The sequence below is a fragment of the Pteropus vampyrus genome, unplaced genomic scaffold (genome assembly GCF_000151845.1).
Source record: "Pteropus vampyrus isolate Shadow unplaced genomic scaffold, Pvam_2.0 Scaffold96, whole genome shotgun sequence".
In the NCBI taxonomy this organism is placed as follows: Eukaryota; Metazoa; Chordata; class Mammalia; order Chiroptera; family Pteropodidae; genus Pteropus; species Pteropus vampyrus.
In genome coordinates this window covers 2,182,259-2,203,787 of record NW_011888877.1, presented here as the reverse complement: position 1 = coordinate 2,203,787, position 21,529 = coordinate 2,182,259, and the positions used below count along the sequence as shown (strand labels likewise).

At 33.6% G+C, this 21,529-nt stretch overlaps 1 protein-coding gene across 1 annotated transcript in view; it reads right to left on the bottom strand.

Moving 5' to 3' along the window:
* MALRD1 (MAM and LDL receptor class A domain containing 1) overlaps window positions 1-21,529 on the bottom strand; it is a 520,465-nt gene that overhangs the window by 153,509 nt on the left and 345,427 nt on the right. The window contains 1 exon segment of the mRNA XM_023533144.1: window positions 14,199-14,360. Coding sequence (XP_023388912.1) covers window positions 14,199-14,360 — 162 coding nt within the window.

The window sequence follows — 21,529 nt, the reverse complement described above, 5'->3', positions numbered from 1 at the left end:
CAAGAACACAGAGTTTGTAGGAGAATAACATAAGAATTAAAATTAGAAATGCAATTTGGGGAAGAACACTGGAAGCCTATATGCCATACTAAAAGGCAATAAAGAACATTCGATGATCTGGAGGACCAGGATTCACCACTGAGAAATATTAATCAGGCATCAGTGTGAAGAGTGGCCTGTTTAGGAGAGTATTTGCATTGGAGATGAGTTTCTTTGACATGTGCAATAGCCTAAAAGTGAATTAAAATGACAGAAGTGGAAATGAAATACAAAACAAAACATATAAGTTGAGAATGAAGAGCTCACAGAATTTGAAATTGAGAGAGAATTAAGTGTTCACAATGACAATGTCAATAACAGAAATATTAGGATCGGAGGAGGAGATTCTTTTTGAAAGGAAGGTAAGTTTGAGTTCGGATAAGGGACTAAGAGATACTGGAAATTACTCAGCTGGCAATTGAAAATATGAGACTACAACATGGAAATAAGAGCTCTAGTTTCTATATAAGGAGGGATTAGCAAATTTTGAACAATGAAAGCATAAAACTTTGAGCAAGCAAAAAGTATAGGAAGAGATGTAAAAAAATGAAGTCAGAATATTGAGTAAGACTCATATTTAGGTTTTAGAAGAAGGAGGAGAAAGCACTGAAGATAGATACATCATTAGGAAAAAAAATACCCACTACAGTGAAAACACAGATGAAACTTCAAGGTGTGGATTTATCAATAGTATCAAATACATCTTAAGAAGAATCAGACTATTCTATGATTATGTCCTCAAAGAGAGCTGGAATATAAGCTCTGTGAGGGTCAGGACTGTATTTGCTAAACGAGTATCACTAGTGTCTAGATCAGTGACCAAGAATGGGTAACCAATAATTATTTGCTGAAGAAATAATATTTTTGCAGAAGACAGATTGGAGGGAACCAAAGAAGGTGTGTTTAGTGAGACAGAGGATACAAACAATGTAGGAGGAATGGTAATTTGAAATGTAAGAATGAAAAATAATACTTAGAAAAATAATGCTTAGAAGGGAAGTGAAGTTAAGGTCAGATATTTCATTTTCATTTTTGTACCAAGGAAAGAGAAAATTGTGATGCTTAAAGTCGAAGCGTCTGCTATAAAGATAGAGAGGCAGTTTAAAGATATTTAAAAAGGGGGAATATATACAAGAGGCAAAGTTTTGAGTTTAATGGTTCGTTATTTTACTGAGAAGTAAGTCTGTATACCACTATGCGTTAGAAAATTCCTTTTAGAGAAATTACGTTCCCTCGTTACTTGCAAAAAGATGAAATAATTAACCTTAAAGATTTTCAGATTATTTATTCAGTTTAATTTTGTCCTCCAGGATTCTGAAAGAACAGGTTCATTCACATGCTTTTCACTGAATACCACGTCTCACAAGTGATAGATACATTTTGGCATTTCGCAAAAAGAAAGCATCGACCGGGTCCTGCTTGAGACAATTATTAAGTATTCTTTGAAGTATTTTAAACAAACTTAGTTCAACAAACCAAGACAAAGGAAAGAAAAACAGCAATTAAGATTATGTTTCTCCCCAGAGGCAGAAGAATTTGAAATGAACTAGTTGGGGTATTGATTCAAATTGGCACATGTGGATGATTGGAAGGGGTTCGTGGTTTGAGACTAGAATTGCTTTTTGGCAACAAAATGCAAATCACTGTCTGATCATGAAATTTTTTAAAGAAACAGAAGAGTTATACATGATCTGGGTTTGTTCTTGTTGTCTAATCATCACTAAAATAAAGTTAACCCTCTGTCTCAGAGAAAAATAAGGAAAATAGAATGACTCTATTCTAAACACTCTCTATGATTTCATGAAGAAAATTGCTTTTATTCTAATTCTGGTAAATAAACGAATGATAGGCATCATTTATTGCCTTTTTGCAGAGAGAACACTAAATTTGTAAGATGTATTCTGAGATTTATCAGCCAAAATTTTCCTGGTTTTCTTCCTCAGCATTGTGTGGTTGGAATAAATTATTTGTATTTCTAAACAGTAACATAAGACAAAGAGAAAGCAGAAATAATATCGAATTGCGGTAAGAAAATGGCATCTAGATTAAAAAAATATATAGAAAAATCATACTTCTTTGTTTTGAACCATTTGATATTAATAAAATGCCACCTTTAAATATAGCAAAAATATCACTTATGACATTTTTGGGTTTCAGAAGAGAAACTATCAATTATTCATTTTTATATAATCATTAAATTTATATATTTCAGGAAGTCTTGAGAATGTCATATTGAGCTGTAGCGACTAATGGTTACAAACACAGACTTTTGCTTCAGAGAGACATGGGTCCCAATGCTAGATTCAAGTGTCTTCTGTGTGGCTTAGAGGCAAGTCATATTTACTCTCTCTGTGCATCAATTTCCTTTTCTGAAAAAGGTAAGTGTGAGGATTAAATGAGAAAGCTTGAACAAAGCCAGGTACATGGTAACTGGCAAGCAATAAATGGTAGCTATGTAGTCACACCAAATTTGATGTCAAGACCTGTTATGTACAGTTACACATGACAATTACCTATTTTTAGTAGAATATTAGTCCTTAAAAAAGAAACAAACTAAGAATTTTAAAAAATCCTCTTTATCAGTACTGTATGATAGGAGACCATTTTGGTGATCTTTCATTCTAAAGTATTTACTTAATGATTGAATTAATATCTTATTTAGAAAGTAGAGCCAAATAACTTTTAAAAGATAATGTTAAGGGCTTCAAAAGATATTATAAAGTCAGAAAAAATATTAATTACACTATTTATTTGCTCATTTTATACTAATATCGTATGTCATTCTCCTTGATAAAATCTCCTTCTACCTAATTCATGCTTATATGTTTCGGTGGCATAATAGAAGAGAAGTAAAGCAGAACGAAAAAGGAAGTACAAATAGAAGAGAATGAGAAAAAATACTAATATCCCTAATTCACATACATTCCGTCATGCATAACTTCAGTATATAAATAAAGAGAAATATTGGCAAGGAAAGAAAATTAGAATAATTATATAAACATTTTGTAGTTATACGAAACATCAAGGAATCTGTCTAAGGCAAGTCAAGGAAATAAACAGCTTTAAAAATTAAGTAGACCAGAGACGGCCTTTAGAATAATCTGAGATAAATTTATACATGGTTACAAAATGAGATCCCACATCATACCAGATCAGACTGTGGGGAAATGCTGTCTAATTCATTGTTTTAGCAAGGTATCCAAAGCAAATCAGTTAATATGACCAGCAATGGCCTGAGTGGCAGGGCCACCATGATGATGGTCATAGCTGCTTTTGATGGTGGTGGTGGTGTCTGTGTGTGAAAAGCATGATGTGGTGATGGCTATTAAAATTTAACCCAATTATGTAGTAAGGCAAGGTTCTTCCTATTTAAGAAGCTTCGGGATATGACTGTCTATCAGTGAAACAACTGAACATTTCATTATGAAAAGCATCATACTGACAACAAGAATTATTATATTATAATACTTAGTAAAATAATTTAAGGCTGTTATCGGAAAATTCAGATCCTATTAAAATTAATACAAGATTAATACATATAGATCTGGAATGTTTTGTATATTTAATAATAGAGACAAGACCTGCCTTCATCGGGATGTAATCACACAGTCATAAACATTTTCCAACAGGTCAATGACTATCTAATTTCATAAAAGCAATAAAATATCAATTCTGATATTTGACTATATATTAGAAAAAGAAAAACACATAAAGATAAATTTAAATATATGGAATGATATTTGTTCTCTGAAAATTATGGAGCAAGGAACCATCGTATTTGGATAATAATTCAGAAAATACTATTTTTGGACATAAGAAGAATGCATGTTAATATTTAATTATTGGGATGTAAGATCCATAGTATAGTATGAAGAAAATGTATCAGATTTTAATTATACCACTTTGCTTTATATATGTCTTTTGTTTCAAAAGTACTTTTCACTTAAAGTACGTTAGAAGTTAAATAGATCATCTTTGCAGTTCTTAGCAACAAGTGTGTGAATTCCTAAGAAAGAGATTGCCCATCTTCGAAGATATCCAGAGACAGATCCTCTCCAGTACCTCTTTAGTCAATTCCATTATTTTATTCACTTGATAAGATAAGAAAACCTATGTCTGTCATGTAACACAGAATAGGGCGTCCAGTAGAAAATTACTATGAGCCACATATGTAGCTTAAAAAAGTAAAAAGAAATAGGTTAACTTTAGTAACATATTTTATTTAACCTACTATATCCATAATGTTTTAATTTCCACATATAATCAATGTATAAATTATTAATGAGATATGTTTTATACCTGGGTTTCTTCTTCTTTTTTTTTTTTTTGGTACTACATATTCAAAATGCAGTGTGTATTCTCCACTACAGCACATCTCAGTTTGGACCAGCACATTTCAAGAGCTCGGTAGCCCATGTGGCTGGTGGCAATGTATTGGAGAGGGCAGGCCACAGAAGAAAGTGTTTGGAATTAGCATTTGCTTTTCCAATGCCCCTGTGACTTAGTCCAGTGTTTTAACCTTTCTAAGAATTTGGTATCTTCTACATCACAATGTTTCCAATGGATTCAATGAGACAACATGTGTAAATCTTCTTTTATAGTTTCTGAGTCTTAGAAAACATTTAACAGATGGTAGTGCTCTTCCTCTAAATCTCTTGAGGGTTCTCTTTGTTTGAAGAAAAGTACTTCTGTTTAGATCTTGTGAATGGAAAAGAGCAACTATTCAACAACCCTTTATAAAACTGGAAATAGTAATGCAGGTACCCTCATTATAACGACTATACACGAAAACTTCTTTACCTTAACCCCCACGTCCCCCACCACTTCTAACTCCTAAGCACCCCCAACTAGTTCCTGATTGATCTTTCCTTTACTGCTTCCCTTTTCCCCCACAGCACTTAACAACTTCCAACAAACTATACAAAATTTTTATTTATAATGCTTGATATTGATTTTCTGACCCTCTCTATTACAATGTCATCCGGATGATGGTAGAGAGCTTTCTCTGATTTGTTCAACATGCATATGTACCTAAAACAGTGGCTAGAAATGAATGGGCTCAACAAATATTTGTTGAATGAATCAATGATTGAAAAACATACATATATCTTTTTTTTAACCATGCCAATGTATATCATTTTCTGTGACACTCACCTGTAGAAACTCCTATTTAGTCACATTTTTTTTAAGTGGTGGCTGAAATGTCACAGAAATCAGATGTTTCCCTTTAGCATTTTTTCAGACTTTAATTTTAATATAATAGAATAATAAATAATAATAATTAGGAGTAGCAGTAGCAAGAGTATAATACATTAGTAATTAACTCCCCTCGAAGTATCAAAAAATATACTATTTTAATTAGAAATCTCTTCTGAACCGATGTAATAAATTCCAATGTATCATTTAAGGATTAGATAAAGTGCAAGAAGGATTCACAAATCATATTCTTTGATATGTCTCAGTATCATTTGACTTTTATATATCTAACTCCATATCGCTGACCAAGCCCCAACACGTGCAATCAAATGAAGGTGGGAGTCTTCCTCTAATAAGTATCAGAGACCAGGGTGAGATAGTAATATAGATCTGGAATGAAATAGGGGTTCAGTGGCACTGAATATGGAGATTCAGGCTGAGTTGTACAGAAGGACAGCACATGCTACAGCGAGGTCCTGGAGAGGAGCTTCATTTGGACTCCACACACCAGGGGTTCAGGCTCAGAGAAGTCATTTAGCTTCTCCTGTTCCTCATCTCTAATGTAGGAATAAAATCCGCCCTGTCTGCCCACAGTAAATAATCATCTGCCTAGCCTGCAGGGCTCCATCAACCAAGAGTCAAGTAAGTTACATTTGTTGAATGAACACTTTATATATACTTTAAACTGCTATTACACATATGAGAACATTAGCATCATTAAGATTGTTTGGGGGTATTTTTTGACCTTGGGTTGTGAACGTAGAATTTGTACAATAGCAAGCATGTGAGTTATATCAGACAGCATATTCCATTCCAGTTACTTTACAAACATCTAGTTAATTGATACTTTCAGTTGCCAACACATTGTGTGTGGTATTTAATAGGCATTCATTCATGTTCCATTAATCAGTTCAAAAAATAAGTACAGAAGGAGATAGAGCCAAGCAACATGAGACCTACACAAGTATTTATTTAGTGTTATTCAATTTTAAATGCTGGAGTGAATGTAAAAGTAACAAAAGATGTGACTCATACCCTCCTAGAGTTTATAGTCTAGTTGCGGAGATGGTCGATTATACCATTAAAAAGTAAAAAAGTTCTGAAGAAATGGAAAAAAAAGGTACAGCAGCCTTCTACATTATACCTTTGTTAATTCATGTCATGCGAATGTCACTCCTGCTATTAAATCTTGCATATACTAAGTCTAAATCCTATTCATGTGCAGACTAGAGAGTGGATTAATGTTTGTAATTTCTCTCTACAATTTCGGCAATGGCTCCAACAAGACTCATAAATAGGTCTGTGATAGGCATTGAAAATGTCCTCCTTATGTACCTAATTTTTCATCTTGGTAACAATAAATGAAAAGATCCATAAACACAACTTTAATTAACAGTGAAGCTGGGATGCTTAGAAATAGACTGTTGGCTCTTTGAATCTGTTGACCTTCTCAGAAAGAATTTTGTTCTTCCCAGAGGGTCAAAACTAATTAATGTCCTTACAATTTATTTGGCAGCCCATTTTCTCAGAGATGCCTAAACAGGTTCAGTGAGTCGTATTAGTGTATCAAGGATGATACAATCAGGCTGCTTTAAAGAGAACACTCTGTAAAAGTATAGTGTCTCAACTAGTGATTAACAGGGAGGGTAATAAAATACTCTGTCAGAATGATTACTTTTCTTTATCTGTGGACAACATTTTTTTGTGTACTCTATTGCATAAATAACCAGATTCACAACATTTCATGTGGTCTTTAATGAACTCACACAAGCTATAAAAGTCCAAAAAAGAAAATAAACATTGCCATTAGTGGTCCTTACCTTAACTGTTACATTAAAAGTTATCAATCATTTATGTTTGTATTTTTGAACAACGCATAGAAACTTCTCACGTCCATTGATTATACTATTATCTTCTCCTAAACTGAGCATACAATACTTTTTTGCACCATTAGTAATATTATACTAGCAGAACTGCTCATCAGTTTTCAAATACTGTCTTAAGAAAAAAAGAAAAAAGTGCTACAGATGTTATCTAAAGAACTCACAAATAAACGAATGAACGAAACAAAAACTCATAGATATAGAGAACAAACTGACGATCGCCAGATGGAACGAGGGTTCAGGTCTGGGTGAAAAAAGGTGAAGGGATTAAGAAGTATAAATTGGCAGTTACAAAACTGTCAAAGGATGTGAAGTATAGGAAAAGGAATATAGTAGATAATATTGTAGTAACTATGTGGTGTCAGGGGGCTACTAGACTTACCTGGGTGATCACCTACTAAGGTATATAAATGTCTAATAACTATGCCGTACACCTGAAACTAATATCATATTTAATGTCAACTGCAATTGAAAAATAAAATAAATAAAAACAAAGAACTCAAAGGTATTTGTATCTAGATGTTACTGTCTGGTTCTTAGTAGCAAAAGTAAAAATCAACTTACTTCTCATAACTTCTCAAAAAACATATACTTGTCCTTAGGAATAATCATAAAAGTAAAAATATGTTATTGATATTTATTATGGTGAAGTATTAGAAAATAATTTGAGTTAAACATCAGATAATTTTATAAATTATGATGTATCCAAAATGTAGAAGACTATGCTGTAACTCAAACTATGCTGTTAAAAATATTCCGTAACATAGAAACTCATTCACACTATATGTCACTAAATACAAAGCTTATAGATAGTTATAATCATTCTACTGGGATTACTAGAGAAATTTTTCTTTTTTATCCTTATTCATATTTTAAAATTTTTAGAAAAAGATGTAATTCTTAATAATGTAAAATTGATGAGAAGAAATACTGAAGAAAAAAATAAATATTAAAAAAGTGAAAGCAATAGTTCAGGCTTTTTAAGTTGTGAAAGTTAAAAATATCCACCACGATTCCACAAACATGTAAATGTTCTACCATCATATATGTTAGAATTTCTTTTGAAATTCTAACATATATGATGTAAGAATATATGCAATTCCTGTTTTTACTTTTTTCTCTTTTTTCCTTTTTGGAATTAATTCCCCTTTTCCGTTACTCCAACCTTATTATCTATCCAAGCAGTAATCCATGTTAATAATTATGTATCCTTTATCATCCTTTTCTCCATGCTCAAATAGTTATCCATAGAAATATCTACACATATGTATCTTTATTAATATGTGCAAATAAGAGGGTGTTAGTCATTCTTCAATTTAGAAAAACTGGATCACACTATATAATCATTTTGCATATTGCTTTACCTCTTTAAGAATATGTTTTGGAAATCCCAACACATCAACCTTAAAGCACTAAACCCTTATTTTAGTGGCTTCCTGATATTGCATGCTATGGGTTTAACAAGTTACACTGGCCTCCAGGCTGTACCTCTAGGGGACAGGAGGGTGGAATGGTGGTGATTTTGGCCCCCAGGGAATAGTTGGCAATTTCTAAAGATCTTTGTGATGTCAAGACTAGGAAGAGGAGTGCTACTGGCATCTAGTGGGTAGAGATCAGGGATGCTGCCAAACATCCTGCAGTGCACACGGCAGTCCCACAACAATTAATTCAGTTACCCAAAACATCACTAGTGCCCACGCTGAGACACCCACCAGGCATACTGTGATCGCAAGGCATTTGGCACTGGCCGTCACTCTGCCTGGAACACTCTTTCCTTAGGTATCCACAAAGCTCACTCCCTCCCCTCTTTCAAGTCTTTCTTCAAATGGCATTTTCTCAACGCAGCCCATTGTGATCAATCGATTTAAACTGCAATCCTCCCATGACTCAGGCACACACCCATCCATCTGCCATCCCTGTTCTGCTTACTCCATTCTTTCTTTATCCTCAACTTTTAACTGTCCTCATTACTTATTTACTTATTGTGTTTGTTCATTATCTTTTTCCTCCTTGTAGAATATGAACACTGTGGCAGTGATTTTTGTCTGTTTTATTCGCTAATATATTCCCAGGACCTTGAAGAGTGTCTGGCATTCAATAAACCAATAAAGCGACAAAGGAATAAATAAATGGCTGTATGAATAACGGGCAGTCATTTTATTTCCCATTTTTTCAACTACAAACAATGCTGAAGTAAATATCCTTATACACATGTACTTATGTGTTGGTCTTTTTATTTCTATATGGCCAAATGCTTTCCAAAACGGAAATTTTCCCATAACCATGTATGAGCAGCCTTTCCCGCTCTCTCTCCATCTCTCTGCCATCAACAGGTTGGCTTTTGAAAATCTTTTCTCACATTTTTATTATTTAAATTTGATTTTTTCCTGATGACTTGTGAACTTGAGTGTCATTAAATATATTCATTGATTATTTGAATTAGATCATCTGTTAATTGATTGTGCAAATCTTTTCTAGTTTTTAAAATTGGTCATTTCTAGTAAGTTTGTAAGAGTTATCTATCTATACATAATCCATAAGGAAAAAAATTTTTCTAACATTATTTGCATGTTAATTTTGTTTATGGACTTTTAGACCACAGTTATGATTTTACATAATCAAATTTGTACATCATTTCTTTTATAGCTTCTGGGCTTTTGGAAGTTAGATCCTGCCTCTAAATTGTACATACTTTACCTTCTTTTCTGACGAGAATTTTGTTGTTATTATTCGTTACATGTTAAGTCCTTTATCTGGAATATATTTATGCATGTGAAATATGCAGAAAAAAATGAGTTTAACTTCATTTGCTTCCAGGTGAATGACCAGATATGTCAGCACCATATTAAATAATATATCTTTTTCCCACTGAATTAACTTTTGTTATATGTTAAGTCCTCCTAATTACTGACTTCAGTATCTTGATTCCCTATCCTGTTCTGTTAACCTATAATCTGGTATATGTTTTTTAAACAACAACAACAAACTTGGTCAAAGGGAGAGGAGATTCAACTGCAGGTCAAAAGGAATAAGAATATTCTATTTGAAGATGAATTAGGGAAAAATTTTAAAATAAGAACAGATGCCCATGCTGTAGTTGAACATTATAACATCTTCAATCTGCTTGGAATATATAAATAATAAAACTATTGTTCTCTTTTCATTAGTCTTAAAACGGCTGAGCCAATTTCATATACTTTTCCTATAAAAAGTTATTTTAATTACATATAACCTTATTTTCATTGTGCCTATTCTTCCATTGTTTTGAGTAATATTTTTTTAGTTTTCTCCAGAAAAGCAGGACTAATAGAATGTATATAAATACAGAAAGATATTTATTACAAGCAATTGGCTCATGTGATTATGGAGGCTGGCAAGCCCAGAATCTGCAGTGTGGGCCAGGAGGCTGAAGACCCAGGAGAGCTAATGGTGTAGACAAAATTCGGAGGCAGTCTGTTGGGGAATTACCTCTTTCTTGGGCAGCTGGGATATTTTGTTCTATTCAGGCCAGTAACTGATTGGATGAGGCCCCTCCACATTATGAAGGACAATCTGCTCTAAGTTCGCCAACTGAACTGTTAATTTCATCAAAAAATATCCTCCAAGTTGACACATAAAATCAACCATCACAGATATCTTAGATTATTGTTTGTTCTTTAAAAAGTTCGAAAAATCTCATCACTGAGAAAAGTAATCTCTAAGAAAAGTTACTTTTTATCCCTAGGAAAAGTTGATTCCTAAGAAAAGTGCTGAGTAGGTAAGACTTCAGGGTCAAAGTAAATAAGATTTCGAGTCTACTTATACTCTGACTCTATTAACTATAAAACCATTAAAGATTGCATTGATCTCAAAACACAGGCAGGAAGCAAAACTCATCAAGACTTTGTAGAGAGATGCTCTTTCTTTCCTTTACCACCTACCTTTTACATCTCTGGCCCTGTACTTCAGAGGGAATGGAATAAAATCGATGCCAGCTATCGGCTGTTGTGGCATTGTGAGAACAGTTATCATTGTTAATTGTACACTTTTGCCAATTGCATGCATTAATCTGAATGACCCTTACTTGTCCCTGCCCCAGTTGGGGACTTTAAGGATACATTTAGATTAGAGGAAATAAAATGTGCAAGTCTCTTAAACCATGAGTCGTGGATTTTCCTGTTGTTGCAATGTCAGTTTTGGGTTGACTCAATAATTCAGGGGTTAAATAGAAGGGACTAAGTGTCTTTTCTTAAAGCCTAGTGAGGTCTGTCCCCACACAGACAAGGATGCGCTCCAACATTCACTCAAATAGTTAGAGCAGGTTTTTGGGAGTAGAGTACTTGGCCTGTGTATCCCTACTAGATTTACCTGGTGTGTGATCGAAGTCTGCACTCAATGCTTCAGCAGGAATTTCATTGTCAGTGGCCCAGCCCAAGTCATCTTCAGAGTCTTGAGTAAGAATGCAGGCTGTGGTCCAGTTTCCTAAAGTTGTTTCAAAATTGCAGCTTCTTCTTGTGCTTGTATACTGGCCTAAGGAAACAAAAATATTAATGAGATGCTCTGTAAATGCATATTGCACTTAATATTACACTACGTTTTTGATGATTTTAAATTAATACTTGTATATTCTAACTATTCATAAATAAATTTATAGAAGTGGAACATCTGTATTTATTGATAATATCAATAGTACACTGTAGTTTTTGTTTTTGTTTTTTTTTAATCACAGCATCTAGAAACAGTGCATGAATATTGCCATTTATCCATTAAGGAGTTATATTGATTGACTAATAATATAAATGATAGAGAAAACTGTTTAGACAAAAACAATGGACATAACATTACGATAATACAGATAATTCACGTCAAATAAATCAGCAGCTTCATTTGTCTGGATATTCAATTTAGTCCCTCTGCTTACTCTATGGCATTTGAACAACACAGACCATTAGAGAGGCCAAATCGTCTGCTAAAGAAAAGGTGCCTTTGGGAGAAATAGTAAACTGTATAGGAAACAAACTCTTGCAGCATATCATACCAATAAGCCATGTACTAATTTCAGAGTTAGTCACTAAATCATGAAATAAGTTCTCTTCTAAAAGTGTTGGTTGATAACTCATTAAAAATTTAGTTATTCACGATAAGAAAAATTACTAGATAATAACTGAGAATCTACTACCTAGTCAGCAGTGAAAAGTACCAACATAACACCCTAGTGTCTGCTTTCGTTTTTCTTTCTTTAATTTTTTTTTCACAGCAGTGATTATTTTTGAGCATTCACTGTAAAACCTGACTGTGTTGTATAGACAGAATGAATTATTGGGTGACTGAATCAGTATGAATCAACTGAGATTGTCATTGACGTTTCTTTTCTTTTTAAAAAGATAAGGTTTGTGTTTTTTTTTAACATTTCTACTCAAAGTGGATTCTCATTCATAACTTTTCTTAACATAAAACTAATATTAGCATATAGAAACTTCATTAGAAAAAAAAATTCGCTGTGGAAATGGATACCAAATATATAGCAAAGAAAGATTTAATATTTTTATTAAAAAATTTCTGAGTCCCTGAGAGTATTTTCATAAATTATCAGCATTTCACTTCTCACACATGATGGTATCTTATTCTGAAAACTAAAATCATTTTTAATTATGTAAATTTCTTTCATTCATTCCACGTGTCTTAAAATCCATTGATTTTTTTTGGTGTGTCTTTATGCGCTCTGTATATCCATGTGATAATACTTGTCACACCAGTATTATAGGATATAGATAGGTTTACATTACACAAACAATGTGGATAATAGTGAGAAATTCAGTTCTCCGGTGTGTAGTTAACCTAACTGCAAACAGCAGATGTACATAGCAGGAAAGCCATTATATGTACATAGCAGGACAGCCATCATATGTTCTTTAGAATGATGTCACATACAGGTTCTGCACTGTATATTCCTATGTAACTGACTCCCTGATACATAGGCCTTACAATACCTATTCTATATCTTTTTCAATTCTCTGTGATCACTCTTGTCCCTTCTGCTTCAACTTATTTACCATACGACTTTATCTTTATCTTTGACGCTAAGGATATCTATACAATCAGGATAAATTCTATTTTATCCTCTACCTCAAATTATGCCACTTTTCCTCTTTTTTACCCCCCTAGGGCTAATCTCAGTTATGATCTCAACTCCTTATCAACACTACTGTTAACATTGCACAGCCTCATTTATTTCAAAGTCAGACAACTTCTTCATGTGCTTCAGTCTCACATTCTCTACTAATTCCTTTCTTATAACTTGCAGGCACAGTCATGGTGACCCTCTCAATTTACAAAAATATATAGTTATTTGCTTACATTTCTCACTCTCTACATCTTCACTCATCCTGTTCATGGCCTTTCACACTTTTATGCAGATGGCCTACAAATCTACAGCCAAGATGAAATACATGCTTGTTAAACATTCCAGTTGCAATAGGAAAAGTTGCTTCCTAAGAAAAGTGCTGAGTAGGTAAGACTTCAGGGTCAAAGTAAATAAGATTACGAGTCTACTTATACTCTGACTCTATTAACTATAAAACCATTAAAGATTGCATTGATCTCAAAACACAGGCAGGAAGCAAAACTCATCAAGACTTTGTAGAAAGATGCTCTTTCTTTCCTTTACCACCTACCTTTTACATCTCTGGCCCTGTACTTCAGAGGGAATGGAATAAAATCGATGCCAGCTATCGGCTGTTGTGGCATTGTGAGAACAGTTATCATTGTTAATTGTACACTTTTGCCAATTGCATGCATTAATCTGAATGACCCTTACTTGTCCCTGCCCCAGTTGGGGACTTTAAGGATACATTTAGATTAGAGGAAATAAAATGTGCGAGTCTCTTAAACCATGAGTCGTGGATTTTCCTGTTGTTGCAATGTCAGTTTTGGGTTGACTCAATAATTCAGGGGTTAAATAGAAGGGACTAAGTGTCTTTTCTTAAAGCCTAGTGAGGTCTGTCCCCACACAGACAAGGATGCGCTCCAACATTCACTCAAATAGTTAGAGCAGGTTTTTGGGAGTAGAGTACTTGGCCTGTGTATCCCTACTAGATTTACCTGGTGTGTGATCGAAGTCTGCACTCAATGCTTCAGCAGGAATTTCATTGTCAGTGGCCCAGCCCAAGTCATCTTCAGAGTCTTGAGTAAGAATGCAGGCTGTGGTCCAGTTTCCTAAAGTTGTTTCAAAATTGCAGCTTCTTCTTGTGCTTGTATACTGGCCTAAGGAAACAAAAATATTAATGAGATGCTCTGTAAATGCATATTGCACTTAATATTACACTACGTTTTTGATGATTTTAAATTAATACTTGTATATTCTAACTATTCATAAATAAATTTATAGAAGTGGAACATCTGTATTTATTGATAATATCAATAGTACACTGTAGTTTTTGTTTTTGTTTTTTTTTAATCACAGCATCTAGAAACAGTGCATGAATATTGCCATTTATCCATTAAGGAGTTATATTGATTGACTAATAATATAAATGATAGAGAAAACTGTTTAGACAAAAACAATGGACATAACATTACGATAATACAGATAATTCACGTCAAATAAATCAGCAGCTTCATTTGTCTGGATATTCAATTTAGTCCCTCTGCTTACTCTATGGCATTTGAACAACACAGACCATTAGAGAGGCCAAATCGTCTGCTAAAGAAAAGGTGCCTTTGGGAGAAATAGTAAACTGTATAGGAAACAAACTCTTGCAGCATATCATACCAATAAGCCATGTACTAATTTCAGAGTTAGTCACTAAATCATGAAATAAGTTCTCTTCTAAAAGTGTTGGTTGATAACTCATTAAAAATTTAGTTATTCACGATAAGAAAAATTACTAGATAATAACTGAGAATCTACTACCTAGTCAGCAGTGAAAAGTACCAACATAACACCCTAGTGTCTGCTTTCGTTTTTCTTTCTTTAATTTTTTTTTCACAGCAGTGATTATTTTTGAGCATTCACTGTAAAACCTGACTGTGTTGTATAGACAGAATGAATTATTGGGTGACTGAATCAGTATGAATCAACTGAGATTGTCATTGACGTTTCTTTTCTTTTTAAAAAGATAAGGTTTGTGTTTTTTTTTAACATTTCTACTCAAAGTGGATTCTCATTCATAACTTTTCTTAACATAAAACTAATATTAGCATATAGAAACTTCATTAGAAAAAAAAATTCGCTGTGGAAATGGATACCAAATATATAGCAAAGAAAGATTTAATATTTTTATTAAAAAATTTCTGAGTCCCTGAGAGTATTTTCATAAATTATCAGCATTTCACTTCTCACACATGATGGTATCTTATTCTGAAAACTAAAATCATTTTTAATTATGTAAATTTCTTTCATTCATTCCACGTGTCTTAAAATCCATTGATTTTTTTTGGTGTGTCTTTATGCGCTCTGTATATCCATGTGATAATACTTGTCACACCAGTATTATAGGATATAGATAGGTTTACATTACACAAACAATGTGGATAATAGTGAGAAATTCAGTTCTCCGGTGTGTAGTTAACCTAACTGCAAACAGCAGATGTACATAGCAGGAAAGCCATTATATGTACATAGCAGGACAGCCATCATATGTTCTTTAGAATGATGTCACATACAGGTTCTGCACTGTATATTCCTATGTAACTGACTCCCTGATACATAGGCCTTACAATACCTATTCTATATCTTTTTCAATTCTCTGTGATCACTCTTGTCCCTTCTGCTTCAACTTATTTACCATACGACTTTATCTTTATCTTTGACGCTAAGGATATCTATACAATCAGGATAAATTCTATTTTATCCTCTACCTCAAATTATGCCACTTTTCCTCTTTTTTACCCCCCTAGGGCTAATCTCAGTTATGATCTCAACTCCTTATCAACACTACTGTTAACATTGCACAGCCTCATTTATTTCAAAGTCAGACAACTTCTTCATGTGCTTCAATCTCACATTCTCTACTAATTCCTTTCTTATAACTTGCAGGCACAGTCATGATGACCCTCTCAATTTACAAAAATATATAGTTATTTGCTTACATTTCTCACTCTCTACATCTTCACTCATCCTGTTCATGGCCTTTCACACTTTTATGCAGATGGCCTACAAATCTACAGCCAAGATGAAATACATGCTTGTTAAACATTCCAGTTGCAATATGCAATCTCAACCTCAAAACAAAGTAATAATTCACCTCTCTGAATGGGTTCTTCTCTTTGAGACTGATTAACTTCACAGCATGAATCTTCTCTCTCTTTTTAAAGAGTCAAACTTTGGAGCTATCTTTGATTCTATAGTCTTCATTTCCATATCCAATCTATCACTCATAACTGTAGATTCTCCCTTTGAGAACTTATTTACGTCCTACTTTGCAGTTCCATAGCCCCTGTTCCAGTTCCATTGGTTCAAGCTCCTGGTTTATTTTGAGTCTCTTTAATGTAGACTTCAACTTATCAACCTCACAAACCCAAATCACACTAATCACCTTTAAGACTACACTCGCATCAGATGCCTTGCTCAAAATATTCAAGTTTTCACATTGTTTGAAAATACTCTCCAAAATCTCTAGCCTTGAATACAGTAAACTTTTTTAATGTTAAGCATTTTTTAGGCTGAAATCTGTCACCTCTTCAAAATTGCCTCTAAAGGAATTTTTCAGAAAATTATCTCTTGAATAAAAACAGAGTTTTTCAAATTTTATGTTTAAGATTACTTTTTAAAATGTTTTCTCTAGCAATTGGATGCTCGTTTTTCCTCTCTCTTGTTCAGGACAGAATTGCAGTTTCATCCAGGAATTTACCTTCTTTCACTCAAATATGTGTTTCAAGGGTGAAAGAGTCCCCTGCTCAGCTTCAGAGGTGACTTGTGGTTTATCTAAGCAATTGTGATGCGATATTCACTCTCCCCTGTCTTAACTAGGTTAGCCATAGACTTGGGATGCAGTTATAGACAATGAGACTTACTGGGAAAAAGGAACCTAGGAAAAATTTTCCTTTTTTCTTAAAAATAAATCAAAAGGAAATAATCTATTTGTCCTTTTTCAGGATATCATTGCAAAGATGCGATGCTCACAACTGAAAGATTATATGGGGAGGAGCTGACTTTATAAGAAAGTCTGTTATCTGAAGATGGCAGAGCATAGAGAAGGAAGGAGTCCATACAGTTATATACTTTTGATGATAAAAGTTACTAAATTAACCAACTCTAGAGCTCCTTTGCTTTTTGACTTGCATTATTTGAGATAATACATTTTTCTTATTATCCATGTCAGTTAAAATGCATTTGATTCCAAGAAACTGAAAATCTTATTAATAGTAGCTGAAACAGACAGGAATTAATTTATCTCAATTAACAATGTCAAGAAGTTGTCAGTGTAGGGTTGGCATTGTGGTTCAACTGTGCAGATGCGAAGTACACCTTTTCATCCTTCCTTTCTGTCATCTTGTCATCCTTATGCTCATTCATGGTTGCAGGATGACTGCTATACTTCCCAGTATCACAAATATTCAAGGCATTGAAAGAATGGGAAAAGAACCATTCTGGTGCCTTTTCTTTCTAAAATAGACACCTTCCCCAAATTTCCATGGATAGCTCATTGGCTTCTGGTGGCTACAAGCAAGTTGGGAGTTGATGGTATTTGTAGGTGGTCATAATGCTGCCCCAAACAAAATCGGAATAGAAAGGCAACAAGCAGGAACTACCATGCTTCTAGGTTGGTCAAGGTTGGAACTTCTGCTACAAGTATCTTAATGTATCTTCTCTTCTTTATTCCATCTAGCAAATCATACTAGTCCTAGACTGTCCAACTTATGTACTGCCTCTCCCCTTCCAGACCATGTCAGTTCTCAGGGCATGTGTGTGTTTTAGGGCGTTCTCTCAGTGGTATAATATTTAGCCATATGATTGCATGGTCAGTGTAAACACTGGCCAACTAACATATATTTTAAGAAATGGCTCCATCATTAATTGTTTTTAATTCTTCACATTCACTTATCTACCTTATTTTACCATACCATAATACATAATACAGGAATTAAATAGTTTCCCCTTATTATGAAATGGCTTCTTGGAGTGCAGCATAGAGAAGGATTTTGAAGAATTTCAGTACAGTTAAAAACAGTGACATGAGTGAACAGGATGTTTGTTTCTGTAAAGAGGCAGGAGAGAAAGCACCCCCACACACTGTATATTCACAGCTTAGAACACAAGGTGCACTTAATACATAGTTTAGGTAATCATTTCCTTCCATGAAAAAAGAGAGCATATTTTCTGAATTAAATGTTTCTTTTAAAAAGGTTTGATCTCATTTACTATATACTATACATTTTGCAACAAGAAAATTTTATCTTTGTTCATAACCAACAGTAAAAATTTAATCATAAGGAATAACTGCATTTATTTTCCAGTAAGTATAAAGGGAGTGTAAATAAGACATCCACTATGAATGACGAATTTCAAAAGAATATAAAAATAATATGGAAGAAGCTAACCTTATTCATCATAGCGGACTGAACAAATACATTCTTTACATTATTGCTCTTAATTCTGAAGGTACTCAATAGGACAAATGGTATTGTATCTACTAGACAGATGAAGAAAGTGAGTCTCTGAGAATTTAAATAATAGCCCAACAAGTGAGGGTCAAAGTCAAAATGAAGACTTTAGTTTAATTAACTGAAAAGGTCAATTCTTTCCTTATATTTCTCCAAAGGTCATTTTGAAAATGTAATTTATTCCATTATCCACAATAGATTACCTGACTTCAGGAATCCAGTCCTGATGACTTACACTGGAGAATATGTCTAAAACACTGTCAATATAAAATATTAATGAAGCCAATTTGCATAAATAATAGATGAGCTGTATATCTCTATGTGAACAAAGTCCATCAAGTAGTTTTTTAAAAAGTGACTATTTGTCAACATATTCCTTTTATTTTAATAAATTCAATTACTTCTTGTAGTTGTCTATCAAAGTTGTAGGTAATATTAACAGATAGAAGGATGTAACTGACTTCAGTTTCTGAAAATCAAAACTGGCTGTGTTTGTTTTCACATCAATACTTCAAGTAGTTGTGAAAAAAAAAATCATATAAGGCAATCCGAGAGAAAAAATGAGAGAAGCAAAAAGAACATCAGTAGCATTCACATTCAAAAAACCAAAATACCCATAAGTCTTCCTAATGTTTTATGTCTATTTCTGTATTGCATATACATACACACACGCACACACACATTCTTCATATGTACGCCCAAATAAGCTGTGATAACCTTATTCTTGATGGAACTTGTTACACTTTAAAATTAAAAGGAAACTTTTCATTTTTTTACCAATTTTTTTAAAAAGCGAAATCATATCTTAATACATTTTTATCCATAATCTTTTTTCCACAGTAGAAAGTGAATTTTTGAAGCCTAAGACAATGTCTCATCCATTATTAAATACCTAATGTTTAGAAAGTTGTTCTTAGGCCATACTAGGAACAGGAATATAAGTTCGTCTTTACACAAGAGGAAGACAATTTTACTATCTATAATAACTTTTCTAGTGCCTGTGACCAATGTCCTTTCCCTGGTGGATTATGTATGTCAATGTGATCATATTCAAATTATTTTTCCTTTAGAATCTATCTGAATTTGGCCAAGTTTTTAATGTTCTGCTGGTGATTATTAAATGTTCTACTTGTTATGTCTTGAGAGGAAAATGGCGATTTCACAAATGTCGTAGAGCACTGTCATATAACTCCTTTGAAATAAATTTCTTACTGTCAGTAACAAAAAAAATACACTTTTTGGTGCACTTAAAAGAAGTTAGAAATAACAGTAGAAACCATTATTCAATGCATTATAAATTTCATTTGAGAATACATACATTATAAAGGGAATACATAATTTTTATAAAATTAAGACTATAACACTGTAGAATTTGTAGTATAGTTTTTAAAAGTGCCAATTATTTTTCACTTCCTTTTATGCTTTGATTTAAAATTAATATATGGGATGAATATTGAGAACATTATGCTACGTGAAATAAGCCAGTCATAACAAGACAAATTCTGTATGATGCCACTTATATGAGGTACCTAGAGATGTCAAATGTATAGAAACAGAAAGTTGAATGGTGGTTGTCATGGACTGGGGGTGGTGGTGTTGGCTACGTGACAATGAGATGCCACTGAACTGTATAGTTAAAAGTGGTTAAAATGATAAATTTTATTTATAATGTTATTTATATTTTACCGCAATTAAAAAAATAATAAATGCTAAAAAGAGAAAATGAACACTTCAGAAGCATCATCACTATAAGATCCTGAGAAAGAAAAATGGTATCGTGCTAAAAATAAAAATTTCAACATGTGTCATGTGGACTTCTTCCCTGTGCGTGCGGGACGTTTTCCACTGAGGGCTGTAGTCTGCTCCCTGTCTCTCTTTGAATCCAGCCTAGACTCTGTTATTTGTGTGATCCTTAGGAAGAGACAGAGTGATGTTCTGAAACTTCTGAGGCTAAGTCATGACAATCTTGCTATTTTTCCCGATGCTCCTGGAATGCTTGCTTTTGGAGCATCCACTTGGTAAAAGGCAGTCTCATGCAGGATGTCTTATTATCCTGTGACAGCCATGTTATGGAACGCCCAAGTCATGTGGATCACCCTGGAAGGTGAGAGTCCACGTTGAGCCTGATAGAGAAACTAAGGGTACCGATGTGCCAAACATGGAGGGAATGAAGCCATCTTGGAAGTAATCCTTCTGTTCCAGCCATATCTGTTTGAACCATGTGCATCAGAGACAAACTGCCTAGCTAACTTCTTCCTGAATTAGTGGCCCACAGAACTGCAAGCAAAATGAAACTTGTTTAGGCCACTAACTTTTGGGAATAGTTTGTTATGAGGCAAACACTAACTGCACCAGGTAGCTTGTATGGTATCAAGATTCCTTATGAATGGTCACCAGTAAGATATATGAAGTATATATTTTGAATTAGATCCATGCTCATATTTTCAAATTATATACTTGGTTTTACAGAAGACTTAAAAAATCACTTGAATTAAAGCTTGAGTGAAAAATTAATGTGGCTCCTCTAGTCCTCTTTTCCCAGTGCAATGTAATTGATAAAATTATTCATTAAACTAGTATTTTTTCAAAGTGCTAATTTTTATCCTCATCTATAAAATCAACTTTTTTAAAAGAAGGAATAGAAACAGTAATGAAAACCAATAAAGAAGTGCAGACTGCTAGTTCAGTGTCTGACAATTTTAATTCTGACTCCACGTAGTTCTATACAATGGCATGATGGGAGATTTCTGTAACATGCTTTGCTATAGATAGGTTGTAGTTTCTAGTACGGGGGCAAAAAGAATGAGAGGCTGCCATCTGGATATTTG